The sequence below is a fragment of the Caloenas nicobarica genome, chromosome 2 (assembly GCF_036013445.1).
Source record: "Caloenas nicobarica isolate bCalNic1 chromosome 2, bCalNic1.hap1, whole genome shotgun sequence".
Classification (NCBI taxonomy): Eukaryota; Metazoa; Chordata; class Aves; order Columbiformes; family Columbidae; genus Caloenas; species Caloenas nicobarica.
In genome coordinates, this window is record NC_088246.1 from 55,234,457 (window position 1) to 55,250,189 (window position 15,733).

Below are 15,733 nucleotides of genomic sequence, written 5' to 3' on the forward strand. Positions count from 1 at the left end.
TAGCTAAACAACACATAAAGTAGCACCTATTTTCTCCTTACTACTACACTGATAGTCATTTAACAAAGATGAAAAACCAACTTCTCTCTGGGAATCTGTGTGAGAAGAAAGTTAAGACATCCACTGTTTAGAAAAGGATCTCTAATTTTAGATGATCACAGAATGTAAGACTCTCTATGAATAAAAAAAAAAATACTGTGCAGGAGGACTTCATGACAATCTCATCAACTACAAATGAGGAGACATTTATGTTATGATTATATGTTCCCTCTGAACTGTAACAGTTTTTTCAGGCTAGAAAGTGAAAACAGACCTTTAAAGCTTATACAATTTTGAAGAGAGCACATTCATACAATCATACCTATTTCCACATAGCGGTTTGGAAGGTCACGCATTTCACTGGCGTGCCGTTCTTTTACTGAGCAAATCTAGGAAACAAAGATTTGGATCATTACTATGAATTCCTAAAATGACACTAACTTTTCCCAGAAACACTTTTTCTTACTGAGGCATTCTTGGACACGTATTTCTGTATTTTGAAAAACACAGTGAGGATGCATCACCGAAGAAGAAAACCGCATCACGAAGTTATAGCTGTAGTCCATAGCCTTATAAGTATGCTGGGAGAGGAGAAGGAAAATGGACCACGAGAGAGAAAGCTGAAAACATCTGCCCCCCAGGATTTCTTCATAGTAGCATATATGCAAGTTTGGTTTTGGTATCCTCCCACACTTTGCATCTCATTACCTTACAATTTCAGCAAGAATACGCTGTTGCGACTCCCAATAACAGGAAGGGAATATGTACATATAAAGAAATGCAAATACCCAAATGTTGTGAAGCACGGACAATACAAGGGGGAAGACAGATGCCAACCTTATGACAGGCCTCTTCATTTATAAAACTCCAAGTTTGATGCTCCAAAAGCTTTTTACGCTTCACCTACCTCACTTTGCCCTCCCTTTCCATCTACTCCTACCAAGTACTTTTAATTTCCCACTGTGCAGTGATGTAGCAGTCTGTTATTAGATAACAGCTAACAGGCTTGTAACAAACTCATGTCAGGTACTGGTCTGAGCAAATCACAGGCAGTCTGCAGCACACGAGTTCCAAATGCCAGTTCCCTGCTGAAAGCAGAACAAAACCCCAAGCAGTCTGTCTCTCCACTCCACTCCCTCTTTTTTTTTTCCACAGCTGACCAAAATCATATGGCTGTTTTAGCAGTCACGACCTCCTCAGCCCCCAAAACAATCCCCTCCAAAAATACCTCATGGTGAGCTTTTCTCTCTTAATGCTAATCAAAAGAAATGAATTCAACAGCCCACTAAGAGCTTTCAAAAGAGGAAATCTCTCCAAGGCACAGAGAAGTGTCCCTGAGGATTACATTCGCTGCGTGCTCACACACAGAGATCTGTCTGACCGCTGGGTGTCTATCACTCCTCCTCCTCATGAGGGTCAGTTCAATGACATTTCTATGGCAGCGGGAGTTCTGCACACTGTAGTCAAACCAAATTCTATTTTTTTCGATTGTCTTTGCTTTTTCAGAAATAATCCTCTGTTTGTCTGTGATAACAGCAAGCATTTATTACAAAGACAGGTAATTGCACCTTTACTGAATTTCCCCAGCCAATAATCAGCGTTAAATTATCCTTCCAGCAAAGGCTGCAGGGATACATATCTGGGCGAAGGCTTATGTCGTCTCGAGGAACATTGGTAATTCTTTGCTTGGAGATCATGTCAAGTATCTTCACGCCCTGAAAGTTAAAATACAAGAGAACTTTATTCAGTATGACAAACTCCTACTCACCACATCCCATAGTATTTTGAATGCTAAGGCAGGGATAGCAGTTTATGGCATAAGTTTCAGGGTTGGGCTAAGTATGCCATCAGAAAAAGCTGTCGATACAACAAGCCATCTAACCCAGGAGGCAACAGAAGCAAAGGATTAGAGTAAATTAGATATTTTAAATTCGCATGCCAAATGAAAATATATAATAAGTGAATGAGCAACAGATTAGCAACTCCAGTCGTGAACCAGTTTCAACTTGCTGAGCTGGTGCTACTACTGGAGAAATGAAAAAACCCCAGCTCTTCCACAACAGTCCCTGGAAAGAAGCAGAAATTTCCACCTTGGAAAAAGAAAAGATGTGAAGCAAGAGCTCATTAAGATAAATGAAGCCAATCTGTACTTCTCCAGAAATGCATTTCTACTCTTACGTTAAAAAGGAAAAGAAAGCTTATTTAAACGATGTTTGGTTTTGTATGCTGTGATTTTTCACTGCCTCCTCAGGAAATCTCCTAAACTAACAGAACAAGAAGTTTAAAGAATGGAAGATTAAAGTCATTTGAAAGAGGGAAGGCAAAAAAAAAAAAAAGAGCTATTAATCAGATTTTTCAACGCCATTTAGAAAAGGTGAGCTATAACCTTTCCAACAGCAAAATGGAGATTAATTTCATGTTAAGTAATGACTTGGTCTTAGTGATTTAAAAACAAAAGTCCCCAAAATAAAACAAAGCATTTTAGTAGGTATTTCCTTTAAGCTCAGTGAGCAGAAAAAAACAACTCTCACAATCACAGAAAAGGGGACGGAAGGGACCTTGAAAGGTCAGCGTCCAGGATGCCATTCCATGTTAGGATTTTTCTAGTGACAAAATAAAACTGATTTAAAAGATTCCCATGCCTGTTTCTGTGCGTGTCCTTACCACCCCCAGCCCCACACTCTGAGTTTCTGTGTCCTCAGCTGTACAGATACAACTGTTTGTAAGTGAAAGAATCTAAACATGGGGGGGTCATGCTCTAAGCCAGATTTTGCCTTTTGTTTTGTTATAAATCAGAAAGACCAGTAAGTGGTATGGGGGCAGGTGCTTTTTGTTTTGTTTTGTTTTCCACATGATCTTTGTCAGCGAAGAACTGTAAGCATGGAACACACTTCTATTGGCATCTCTTGGGTTAACAGTCAACAAAGTTTGAGAAAAAAACTTGCACACAGCATCTGCAAGGTACAAACCCCAGGTCTCTGGGTAACATAACCAAGGAGGTTACGCCTTGTGTTTTCTAAGATCACCTGATAAAATTTGTGATCTTGCTTGAACTGCGCTTTAGTAAAGTTGTCTTTTATTAATCTCACCACTTGGTCTTCAAGGATGATTTTCAGATAAAAGTCACCCATATCACACCTTCTCTTTTTCTATAAGACAGAAAATCCTACACAGGATAGACTAACTTATGTTTAAAGCACCTTTCAAACCAATAGCATAGGATCTTCTATAGTTAAATGTATGCCATTTGCACCATGAACCAAAAGGACTTAGAGAGTCAACTTCCTATCATGAAGGAGCCTAAAAGCTGTTCAAATGGGAGATAGCCTAATGTCTCTAAGGATTTGGTCCTCGAGTGTCTCAGTTTGTAAAACTTACAGTCTTGGCGATGGAGGAAGAAAAAGGGCTGGTGCAGCACCAACCATGGGTTACTTGAGCATCTGACAAACAGAATTAGGTCTTGCCTAATTAACCTGAAGCCCACCTCAGAATATCTAATGTCTAACAAGCTCACATACATTGTGCCAAAAAAAAAAAAAAAAAAAAGGCATAAGTAAATAAAAAACTTGGTAGTCACGCACAGACAGTAACAAGCAAGAGTAGAAAAGATTTTCTCTGACTTCAACAGGAAGAAAAAAACCACCAAAACAAACCAATGCAAAACATTGCTAGATGATGGAGAAATTTTTAAAAGGTAAAGGGGGAAGGGAAAGGCCAATAACCAAATATATTAATCTTTTGGAGGGCAAGTGTCATTTCATTTTTCAATGAAAGATAGGCCCTGATCATGCCTTTTTGTCTCTGACAGATGGCTCTCAACATTTTATTAGTATTCTGTGTTCTGATGTGGCACATCATCTCCAGGGATAGCTCTCCCCAACTGTCCTATCTATTCCCAGCAGATTCACCTAGAATATATATTTTAATTGTATGGCTCTGAAAAGAACAAAACCTTCAAAAGAGCTAATTTTATGACCATCAAGCACTCACAGAAATTTCAATTCTAATGCAGTAATTAAAGGGCAGCAAATAAACAAAAGTCCACCTCTAACTATTTCATATAAAACTGGTTTTGAAAGGAATAAAAGAACAATAGCTTTAAAATATTTTAATACAGGTTTCCCTTCAGGAGAAAAAAAAAACCAAAAACAATAGAAGGAAAAAAGCTACTCTTTCAGAAGTACTTTCACCACATTTTAAAATAAGACTTTGGAATTTAGACATGATACATACTTAAAAACATATCCCTCACTGCTGAGCTTTAAAATACAGACCTTGACCCATCAATTAGATATACAGTGATAGGTGAAAAGCAACACTCAGCATGAAAGTGATGTTTCCCTTTAAAATGTGAATTACACTTACAGAAAAAGGGTCTATTTACTCCTAAGTCTAACTTTGTCTAGTGGCCTACCAAAACGAAAAATTATTACTATCATTTTTCATAATCTGCAATATTAGAAGTGCATATTATAATGTCACTTCAGTACAAGCTACAAAATCAAGACAGGTTTGTGTTTTATTTTTGGGAGGTGGTGATGTTCTATTTTTTATATAAAAAAGAGTTACATTGTCATTCCTTCCTCAGACTGTTTGCTTCAATAAATTGTACAATAGTGTACAGTAGTGACCATCCCCAACAGTGGTATGTAGAGCTACTTTTTAAAATTTCTTCGGAAGAGGCAATCATATGGAGAACACTGACTAGCCAGCAGGAAACACCAGAAGAAATTTCTACAAAGAAATGGATTCTAAAACACTGCCGTTCAATGCCTTTATACCTGATTCTTCAAATGTACTGTTTTTCAATGGAATATTTTGGCAATTAATGTTGAAATATTTCAAATATCAGTGTAATGCAGGGGTATTTTTTTAACAGAGGTGACAAATACTTACCATATTATTGGCCCAAGCAATTAAGTGTCCTCTCCATTTTACATTTCTTATATTTCCTTCCCCTTCATGTAAAACTGAAGGCTTCCATCTATTCATCCAGCCTCTCTCATATAACAGCAACTACAAAGAAGAGCAACAAGAAATATTTCTGTGCTGCAGTCAAGTACGTAAACAAGAGAGATGTTTTTTGCTTCATTATCAACGACAACGAAAAGATAAGCACCTATCACAAAACAAAACAAATAATTTTCATCTAGCACATACACACTGAGAAATCTTGTATACTACAGCATTCAAGTCATTTTAATAATAATATTAATAACCAGGCTTTCCATCAAGTTTCTCCAGAAAACAGTAAGAATAATTATTTCCATTTTAAGGATAAAGAAATTAAGGTATTTGAGAACCTAAGCCTATGGCACTAGGGACAACACTTCGGAAAGCTGGTGAAGAAACCAGGCCACCTCACACCTATCCACTGATCTTGTGATAGGCTCCTTCTTCCCTCCAAAAAACAGAGATAGGAAAAGTGTACCAAATGCATGGTGTTGTCAAAGAAAATGAATGAAGACCTCCAAGCCTTTGGCCTTTTGCTTGGCCCCATGTGGAACCACATGGCCTTCCACAGGGCTCTAGAGATGCTGTGTGTTAGTCCCGCATGTGCAAACTGCACCGTACCACAAGTGCTGCTGACTGGAAAACGTGTGTGATTGGGAATCCTGGGTTCCGCAAATACGGAAGGTATTTTAAATATATCTAAATGCATAGAAGATGCTACGAAGTGCTTTGCAGTAGCAAAGAAAAACCCAGCTACATGCAGACAATTTGCATGACAGTCCAGCTATTTTACCGGGTCCTGTATGGTTTTAGGAAGTCATTAAATAAGATTATAACACGGAATCACTTTCAGTGATGCAAGGTGCAGCACTTGGAGGAATACCTAAGTAAGAAGCTGAAGCATCTATGGAAGATCATACTCTAAAGTACCAGTCCTGCCAACTTTTGAATGAGTGCACTCACGTACAGACACGTGCACAACCTGAACCTGAGTTCCCGTGAATGCACAATGAGGTGTAAAATTGCTACCTGCAAGGACTTTTACCATGCTAAAACCTAAATCGAGTACCTGTGTTGCTAACATTCCCTAAGATCCTGCTATACACACTTTTTTATACATGGGATGCTCATCCATATTTGCATAAATACCAGAAATGATAAGATACTAGTTGTTGAAAATAACATCTTTCAACAAAATAAGGGATTTTTAATGGCACTTACACAGACTGCCTCTCTCTCCTACAGCCACAAGATGGCACCAGAAGACAAGTATTGTCTCCAAAAAGTTTAAAGTAGTCACTCTCTAGGATGGTCTATCAGAAACTTTTGTGTGACGTGCACTGCAGACATCAACCTTCTGACTCGAGCGTATCTTGCCATTTTAACCTCACCCAAAATGACCGTGCGTCCTTCACACAGCTCACATGAACACTCACTTTTACACAGTCTAGGGATGTTTTCTTCTCACCTACAAAAAGACTACTCAATAAAACTCTCAGAGAACATGCTATATCACAGCAAGCAAAGGATGACACTGAAAGCAGGGGTGACATTTGACACTCGTGAGACAGCTCCATACTCAAGAATGTGCCTCAGTGGGCTGGCGGGTGGGTGTGAAACATGGGAGCAGCCCCCAGCCCAAACAAATTGGCTCCACTCAGAAGATGAGGATGTCACTAAACATTAAGCGCTGTGCTGATCCAGACTTGAAAATTACTTTTTTCCAAGTTCACAAGCTCCTAAGGAGAGGCTCAATGGAAAAAGAACTGTCACTCGGACGCTTCTTTCAAGACAGTCCAGTAGAGACAGCAGCAAGTACACAGTATTCTCATTTGAACTTAACTGGACAAGGCTGTGAAAACTGGTGTGGATGATGTGAAATGTTAAATCTTGCTGATGTCAATTATGTTGCTGAACTTTGAATCTCTTCTGCTTGTGACTGAATTGTGATGTAAGTTTATTTATTACACTTAAGATCCAGAGTAAGCTTGGAATGACACTTTGCTGCTATTTTGTTACTGTTCATGGTTTGTGAACATCAGGCTTTTTCATGACCCTCTACCTGCGCAAGAAGCTGCAAAGAAAACAAATGACCTGATCAAAAAAATGGTGAGGACAAAAAACCAAGCAAACAAAAACCCCCAAAACTCCAAAACAAAACAAACCAGCAAAAAATCCTGCTTTGGTTTATGCTCAACCCTGAGCACATAGTTAATTAAATTATCAGACCAAGGCAGTAGAAGACAACAGTCTGATATTCCCTGTAATAAAGATGGGAAGTGAGTCTGCATCACTACAGCACCCATAATTCCCATTTCATATCAGCAAGTGCAAAACGTCCAACACTGAAGACAAAGGACATGCAACCATTGTAGCTTTGAAAAAAAAATTACTAACTTATCTGCAATGGAATTATCTGTGTTTTATTGACATATGACGAGATTTACTTATTCTTTCTCATAGCAATGACACCTGGAAAATGAGTTACTGAACCCAGAACTTTGCTATGCGTTTTGGAACTGCTATCCACTGAATGCATCACTCTCAAAATGAGCAGCCTAATTTACTTCTTACTCTTCCTTTCTGTCTTTGTCTTCATATTGAAATGTTTATTGCACCATAAAGTCATTTAAAACTTCAAGAGAAACTAGACACATAGCAAAAATCCACTGTTTCTGGAGGGGTTCCTCCTACCATCTCACTCTCTTTTTGGTAGGGGAAAAATATTTTAGAGCTTTGTTTCCCATAAATCCCATATTTTGGCAGTCAGCATTCACAGTACTTGTATTTCAACAGCAGCCACAAAAATCACTGTCCTGCATTCTCTGCAATACAGTTTATATTTTCCCCTTTTGATTTGCTCTCATAAATCTTTCTAGTCCTTTGTTACAATTTAGTAGTGCTTAGAATGCACTTCCAGCATCTCTTGCATGTACGATGACATGATAATATAGCTAAACTAAAATAAACTCAGCTTTGAGTTCAAGGTTTCCCATCCACACTCCTTCATAGTACATTGCAAATCTTCTGATAGTTCACTACTTATTATTTCATGAGACTTCTTAACTGCTTATGCTTTTCTACTAGATCATTAAGAAGAAAAAGACACGCTGAAACACATGAGACAAGAGGATGGTGCAGGACACTTTTTGGTTTTAAAAACAAGTTGATATAATTCTCTTGGAATAGTCAACACATCTCTCTGTATCTCTCACTACCAGGAGATTAAGCTCCTCCAAAAAGAGCTCAATACTCTATTTTACAGTGCATCCGCTAAAGAGAATAGACTAGCACTTGGATTTAATGGAGCCTATCATGCAATTAGCATTAACACTAATTACATGTAATCCCAGTCTTTAAACTATGTACTGGAATTCTCAATCCTCTGAACAAAGAGGCCAACAATTGCAACTTTGGTAGTACCAATACAGTGAAGGAATTCAATTCAGTTCTATCCCACTACCAAACACCACCTTCAAAACACCGAAATAAAAGATGTCTACTCTCACACAGTGAAAAGTTTCAAAGGAAATACAATTTTTGCTGATGCATTATGCAGAGCATCACCTCTTTTTTTTCAACTGATGCCTTCTCTGTAAAGATCTGGAGGAGTTTTACAGAAAAAAAAGGCTGAGACTTCAATTTGTAACTGAAGAGTCACCCTTCCCTTCCATACTGCAGCACTGTTGGGCTAGTTTTTATTTTAAAAATTTAGGAAAAAAAACTCATGTATTTTTCCTTGTCCTGTTCCCTGTTTGCCCAAGTGTGAAGATGTGCCTACCTGTGCCATTTGTTCTGATTTTTGGCACCTGTGTCACCAACTCTCCCCTCAGCCAGGCGAGATCACAAAAACCTAAAATGCTACTGCCATGATTACAAGTGATCACTATAGATACCTATTGTTTTCAGCATAAAAGCAACATTTACAGCCACAGCCAAGATCAACAGATATCCAAGAGTATCACAGAACAGCATGCCACATGAAAACTTACTGTTTAACTGTGCATCCCTAGGAAAATATATAGCAACGATTACAAAAATCATCACTTCTGTCTGGAACAGCGATGGACTGGATGAGCTCAAATGAAGCACAGTATCATGTAAGCCTCATGTTTTCAACTGAAGATGAGTTTTCAAAACCTCGTCACAAAATGCTGCTGTATAAGGAGCTGGGGTGTGGATGGAAGGGAGAGCAGGAGGTGAAGCCAAGGGAGATCAAGCAAGGAGGCGGTGGGAGGTAACAGCAGCATTGGGAGGTAAGTGATTACGACGGTGAGATACGAAACAGGACCTGCTGCTGTAGTTCATGGACAGAGAAGCTAGAAATTTTGAGATGTTTAATCCAAGCAAATGCCATAGGACTTGTATTAGGCTGTACTTTTAATAACTCAACTGCTAGATTCCAGCTGTTGCCTATTCACAAAGAGCTACAGGATTAACATCCTGGAAAGCAAGTCCTGCAGCCTTGCAGGCAGAAACACAAGCTCTCACACATTTAAAATATTTAGATCCTCTTTGCTTCCCACCTCAGGCAATGAAAAAAGTTTTTTTACACAGACATTGGCAAAACACACAACTATAGATTACATGCACAAAGGACTACAATTCATTCTCTCTTTATACAAACCACATTTGTTGGTTACAGCACGAGGATAATGTTTTGTTTTTAGTGATAAAAAAGAAATGCACATCCAAATAAAAATAAAGAAGAGAAGTAAGCAAAAAAATCTGCTTATTAAGCAAACAGCACATCACAACATATCGAAGTGCCATCTGCTCAATAATTTGTGATACATCCGGGCAGTATCTATCACAGCAAGCAAATTGCAGATGTGTATTACTGTGGTTTGCTTGCTCCTACAGTTTGTTTCCTACTTATGGTAAATTATCCAATGCATGGACAGAAATTGCCATAGTATTTACTCTTTCGTCACTTAAACCAGACCTTTGAGTATTTACTGACAGACATTTTATAGCTTACAAAGCAATCTGCCTCTCTTGTCTAGTACTCTTCTACCCAACATAATGCCAAACAGCTGACTATCTGCTTTCTAAAAATGGACTGTGCTGCAAACAGCATCCTGACAATTTAATAATTTGTCAAAGTAGTCCAACCAGTTATTATGAAGTACGTATCATAGGGTTCAGAGGTAAAGGTCATCTATTTACTCACAAAGCAAAGTGCATCTGCTGACACTAAAAAGCAGACAATTAAAAAAAATCTGAGACATTCCCTCGCAGAGTTGACTTTAGCATACAATTCTACTACCTGTAACAGCAGTTGCAGACCCCAAGAATGCTATTTCTTTTCTCACTTGTGCTTTATTCACAATCGCTATCCTTTCTCTGTATATGATGTTACTCCACCTGGAGTGGCAAGGAATTTGCATCATCTTGGTTTGCATCTCAGGCAGGAGACACCACGGATACAGCTCAGAATTTTAACATTGAAATAGTATTTTAGAGCTTTTTTTTTTTTTAATAATGAGAAATTTGCCCCAGGTAACACTAAGTTCTCTCTGCTTTTAAAACAGACAAAGAAAAGAGTCTAATGTTTAAGCATGGGCACCAATACACTCAGATACTAATTCTGGGAGGATAAATGGAACAAACATGCTCAGACACATCTGCATTTGAAAACCAGTTTTTATAGTGTATCTTCTCCACCAAAAGAAATATAGATCCCATTAAAATTACAGGTTTATATCTATTTCCACCATATATTTTTATGTAATATAAATATATTATGTAGATATAGACACAGATAGATATAAACATGTGACTGCTGACAGTCACAGGGTAAATTTTCAGTTTTATCTTGGTTCCCTAGCCTTTAAAATGGTTCAGATTATACACTCAAATCAAAACTTATTCTACAAAATGCATGTCCTAGACAAATGAGGAGCCCAGCCTTTTAAGATACTAAATATCCTGCTCTATAGGGGCTTCAGAATTCACTTGCTTAATTGTGCTGGGTCACCGCTGCCATGCTGGGTAGAGAACTCCCCCAAAATCCTTGATTACTACACAAACAGCAGAGTGACTCAATCACTTCAGAGGATTCACTCTTCTAGGAACTTTACTCCAAAAACCTTCATGTCTGGTTATTGATGTTAATCAAAAGATGAATTAAGGAGTCTCAACAATGCCTCTGCCAAGAAAGAAACTTCAAGTTGTCCTGCTCCCCTAATTCGTCATTACGTAAGATGTAGCAGCCAATACCTTGACTTTGGAACTGAAATATCCTTCAGTCTTCTCTCTTTGTTAGTTCTGCCTCTTTAATCCTCTGGATATAATGGATACTCAAAATTTGCAATAACGTTCATTTAGTTTATGTGTTGGGAAAGACCAGCACTCTAACGGTTAAATAAAGAACACCTTGTTTTCAGCTTTACCACCCTCATTTAGTTGGCTTCTACCCTGTTATTTTTTAAGATTAGACCCTTTTTTAAAAGGTAGAAGGTTACGGCCTTCAATAGCACAGTATTTGTCTTTTTCCTTGCTTTGAAGCTCTACTGTCTGCTTTGGACAGGAATGCCCTGTTATTTACAATATACAGTATTATTATTTCAGGGTTACCATCACCTGCCAAATCATCACAATGGTGCTGTAGTTAATTGCAGAGATAAGGGGGAAGGGGAGCAGGGAAGCACCTCTGTTTAGTACGGTACCTATTGCTTCTCACCGTGATCATGTCAATGTTTGCACAGTGCCTGCACTGTTTCTAGGCACAGGTAATATTCATTCATTGAAAAAAAGGGGGTGAAAAAAGATGTTCCAGTCGAAAAGAGAACGCAATAATATTATCCCAAGCTTAGTGAAAGTTCTTTAAAGACTAGAGCTCCAGTAAGCAAACAATTTAAATTGGTTAATTAGTTCATAATACAATTTAGAGAAAACCACTCTTAAAGGACATGCCTAGTTAAGCAACTGTATAAACATATGCACAGTAGAGTTAAGCTTCCAACAACCTGCAATTATTTAAAGTTACCACAGGGAGCACTGCTCTTCAATCAGCTTTAGGTCAGGCTGAGCTTCTAAGATGTGGCAAATCTCAGCACCACACAACAATTCACCCAAGTTCTAAACCTCCACCTGTGTTGGGAGCTGAGGACCTAAATCACGCATCCCTGAAGCACATCACTTAGCTTTTTTCCCCTCCCTCTACTCTTTTTGTTTGTTTGTTTTGTTTCATTTAAGATATTGTTGCTCACCTTGAACATTTGCAGAATGCTCTGCAGTGGGTTTTTGAACCTGAAAGTGTATTTTTATACATTTTTTATTGCTATGAAAGACTGTGTATTTCTTAAAAAATTAAGAAGGTAGTAATTTACAGTTATAGCCCCCCTCACCTCATTCATTTAGTATCCTACTGAGGCAGGTGCTTAGCTTTAAAATTAGTATATTTAAGCAGGTACTGAAGTGTTTTTTTGAGATGAGACATAACGGTGTGAAGGTCAGGGGGGCAATTTCTCACTTTTTGTATGCATATGTGGTTTGGCTTTTTTATTTTGTTTCATTGCAAACTAAGATCACCATGAAATTCAAGTAGGAAATCAAGAACATCTTTCTCATATTCTGAGACAACATTGTTCGTAATGCAACTAGCGGAGTTTGAGGGAGTGATCAAATTTCTTTCTGGGTCCTTTCATCTGCTCAAATTATCTTGGCAAACAACTTTTTAAACCTCCCAACACTTAAAATGCGAATATACATTATGTCACCGTCTCCCAGAACAACAAAAAACAAAGACAAACCCGGGAACCCTTTGAGCAAAGAGTTCACACAATTCACACTATGTTTTTGAATGCAGCTCAGGCAAGGAGCATAGCATGAGAGCCCTAAGCAAAACTTTTCTCTTAAGCTTGGTCCCAAATGAGGACAGCCTTACCTCCAACCTCACCGCACGTGCCTCCCACCACTGCCAGCTATCAGCTATGAAGTCGCAGTGTCCATGCAAAGGCTAAAAGCTCAGAGACCTCAGGAGCCAGGGGAGGTCCCGTCCCTCTCCCTGAAGGAGCTCACCCAACTACACAACCTCCAGACACAGGGCAAGAGATGGGAGGTCCACAGCCTGAGGTGGTTTGATTCCTCCTCCTCCTTGTTCTTATGGACCAACCCCCCATTGCGGGCTGTCCCCATTTAGCTCTTTGGCTTTATACTTCAGGAGAGGTGTAAATAAAAAGCAGGGATGATTTGCAAGGCCTTTTTCTTTTCAGAAAAAAAAAATCTTTGATAAATAAGTAGGTGAATTTTAACTTTCCGAATTTTCAGGGCACTTTGTTTGTTGTTGCCCTTATACAAGCACATACACACCTTTTCGAGGAATGGAGAAAAGGGGAAGGGTTTCTACCACAAGGCCAAGAGATTTTATTTGTCGGTTTTATGTTTCAATAAAATCAAATTACAGGTGTCGAGGGACATTTATTTCAATTCTAAATACCTTATGTTAAGATGTCAATTAAAGTTTTCCTGAAGAGGAAAGTTCCTCAGCAAAAAATGAATGCATTGAAAACGAGTACACCATTCCCCAGAGGACAGAATATAAAACAACCTGTCAAGTAATCAAAGATAACCAAAGAGAATGTGTTAACTCCCTGATGTTTTTTTCTGTTCAGCATCAGGTGAATGCAAGCTCTTTTACCACCTGACGGAGCCCTGTTCTATTAATTCTGCTTCTCTCTTTCCATACCACTTTTATCAGCACTATAAAGCTTCACAAACTGGTGGCTGACAAAGACATACACTGACTGTGCATTATTTTAAGGACAACACCAACTCCGACCAGCCAGCAAAAGCTGTCAGGCATACACGCCACTTAAAAAGCAAAATAAAACACAGCTATGCTTTGAAACATACTGAACTGTTAATGAAAATTAAGTTGTATTCAGCACTAGAAGTCTGTATTTCTTACATGCTGGCAAGAGAGAGTCATGGCATTCGGTTTGATGCATCTATAAGTGAGGACTGTTCATCCTTAATTCATAAGAGAAGGCAACAGGAAAATTCCTTGACTTCAAGAAACTTTTCTAAATCGAACTTGTCATATTTTGACTGAAAATATGCAGTGTGATACAAGGTACTTGGAGGACCTGGAAAGAGCTGTAATCTGGAAGTCAGAATTGCACCCTACACCAATAAGGCACCATAATGCACACTTAAAATAACAACTGCCCAAAGCTGAAGACTCTGCACAAGTACTTAAAAAAGTGGGAGCTCTATTCTACCAAGAGCTCCCCTCAATTACTCCAAAAACAAACAAAAAACCCCCACACCATGAACAAGAACTGATGAAGATACCTGAGTTTACTTTAAAATAAGGAAACAATCGAATAAAAAAATCCAACAAAAAATCACCCCCAGGTAAAGCAAAAGGAAAATCTCAAACACTAAGACCAACATACATTGTAAAAGATCAGTATTAAGGTCTAACTTGTGCTCCCACTTCAGCAAATTAAAACAAAGAGAGAAAATATGGCCTAGGAAATGCAAATGACATTTTTTTCAGATTGTGTAGACAGAAGTATTTCTGCTCTGAAGTTCAACTTGTTGCAACACGTTTTTAACATTAAAGGGGCACTTTTCACCTTTGGAATTAGTCTTAATTAAGAAAGAATGTTTTGGAATACAATGCATACAGAGAAGGAAAAAGCAGAATTCTTTGCTACACGTTAAAAAAAATAATTACACACAGAGCCTTCTCAGTTAGCACTGAAGTCAGCACTGAAGTAGTGACCACAGGCCACCAGAATATCAGAATTAATCCATCTGAAGAAGGTTCAAAAGCTGTTTAAATATAGCCTAAAGTTCATTACACTATGACTGCTTACCTTTTTCCCTCCTGTAACAAATTGCTTGAAGTGCGATCTTACAAAATGAGGATGAACAGCAACAATCTGAGAATCGGGCAGGGAGGGGAAGGGAGAAGAAAAAAAAAAAAAAAGGAGAGGATTATTGTGTAAGTAAGAGTTTACAGGTAGCATCACATCATTTTTTAAACTAGATAACTCAACTGTAATACATTGTATTTGGCAAAGGGTTCTTTCTCTGAAGTAGAGCCTAGTTGTTTCAGACATCTCAGGGGTTTTTTTTCCTTGAAAAGAAAAAATTCTTCATATTGTAAGGCGCATGAAAACTCCCACACCTGACACTGAGGGCCACATTACACCAAACGACTACTTTTTTTTGCCCAGCAGGCAGCAGAATTAGGACTGTGTAGCACAGGACTGCTGCGAGCAAGGGTTACCCTGAGTAAGTCTTGTTTGGGACCTGCCTAGAGGGCACATACACCTCAGCTTTAGTGAGTTTATTCCTCCACTTGCCTCCTGCCCTCACGTGCAACATAGAAGACCCCAAGCAGCAAAATGCAATAATTTTCCCACACCACTTTTCTTCCTGCAAGAAACGTTTCTTGCTAAAAAAGCTAGATCTTCCCATTTGCCTAGTAGAGGTCCTTTTCCAACAACCAGGCAGCCGCATGTCTCTCAAACAGAGTATAACTGAGGCTTTCCCTTCAGACAGGGCACCTCAGCATCACCAGCCTGTTGCCTTATCCCAAGATAGGCTTAACAGATAAGAACTGGTTGCAAAATATTGACTTCACAGTTAGCAGAAACCTCAGAATTTATATCACAGATCTACCAAGAAAGAAATATGTTGAGACAGGTAACAGCTGAAACAGGACAATTTCTCTTTCACTTTGCCTTTTGTATCTGAAAAACTCAATAATACTTCTTACAAA

General features: G+C 38.6%; 1 protein-coding gene across 2 annotated transcripts in view; it reads right to left on the reverse strand.

Moving 5' to 3' along the window:
• The window catches only part of VPS41 (VPS41 subunit of HOPS complex), a 105,545-nt gene that overhangs the window by 43,229 nt on the left and 46,583 nt on the right, over positions 1 to 15,733 (reverse strand). For both annotated transcript variants that reach the window (XM_065629403.1, XM_065629404.1), the window contains 4 exons: positions 14,823 to 14,888; positions 4,936 to 5,055; positions 1,608 to 1,754; positions 362 to 428 (listed from right to left, as the gene is read on the reverse strand). In XM_065629403.1, the coding sequence (XP_065485475.1) occupies positions 362 to 428; positions 1,608 to 1,754; positions 4,936 to 5,055; positions 14,823 to 14,888 (400 nt within the window). The remainder of the gene's footprint in view (positions 1 to 361; positions 429 to 1,607; positions 1,755 to 4,935; positions 5,056 to 14,822; positions 14,889 to 15,733) is intronic.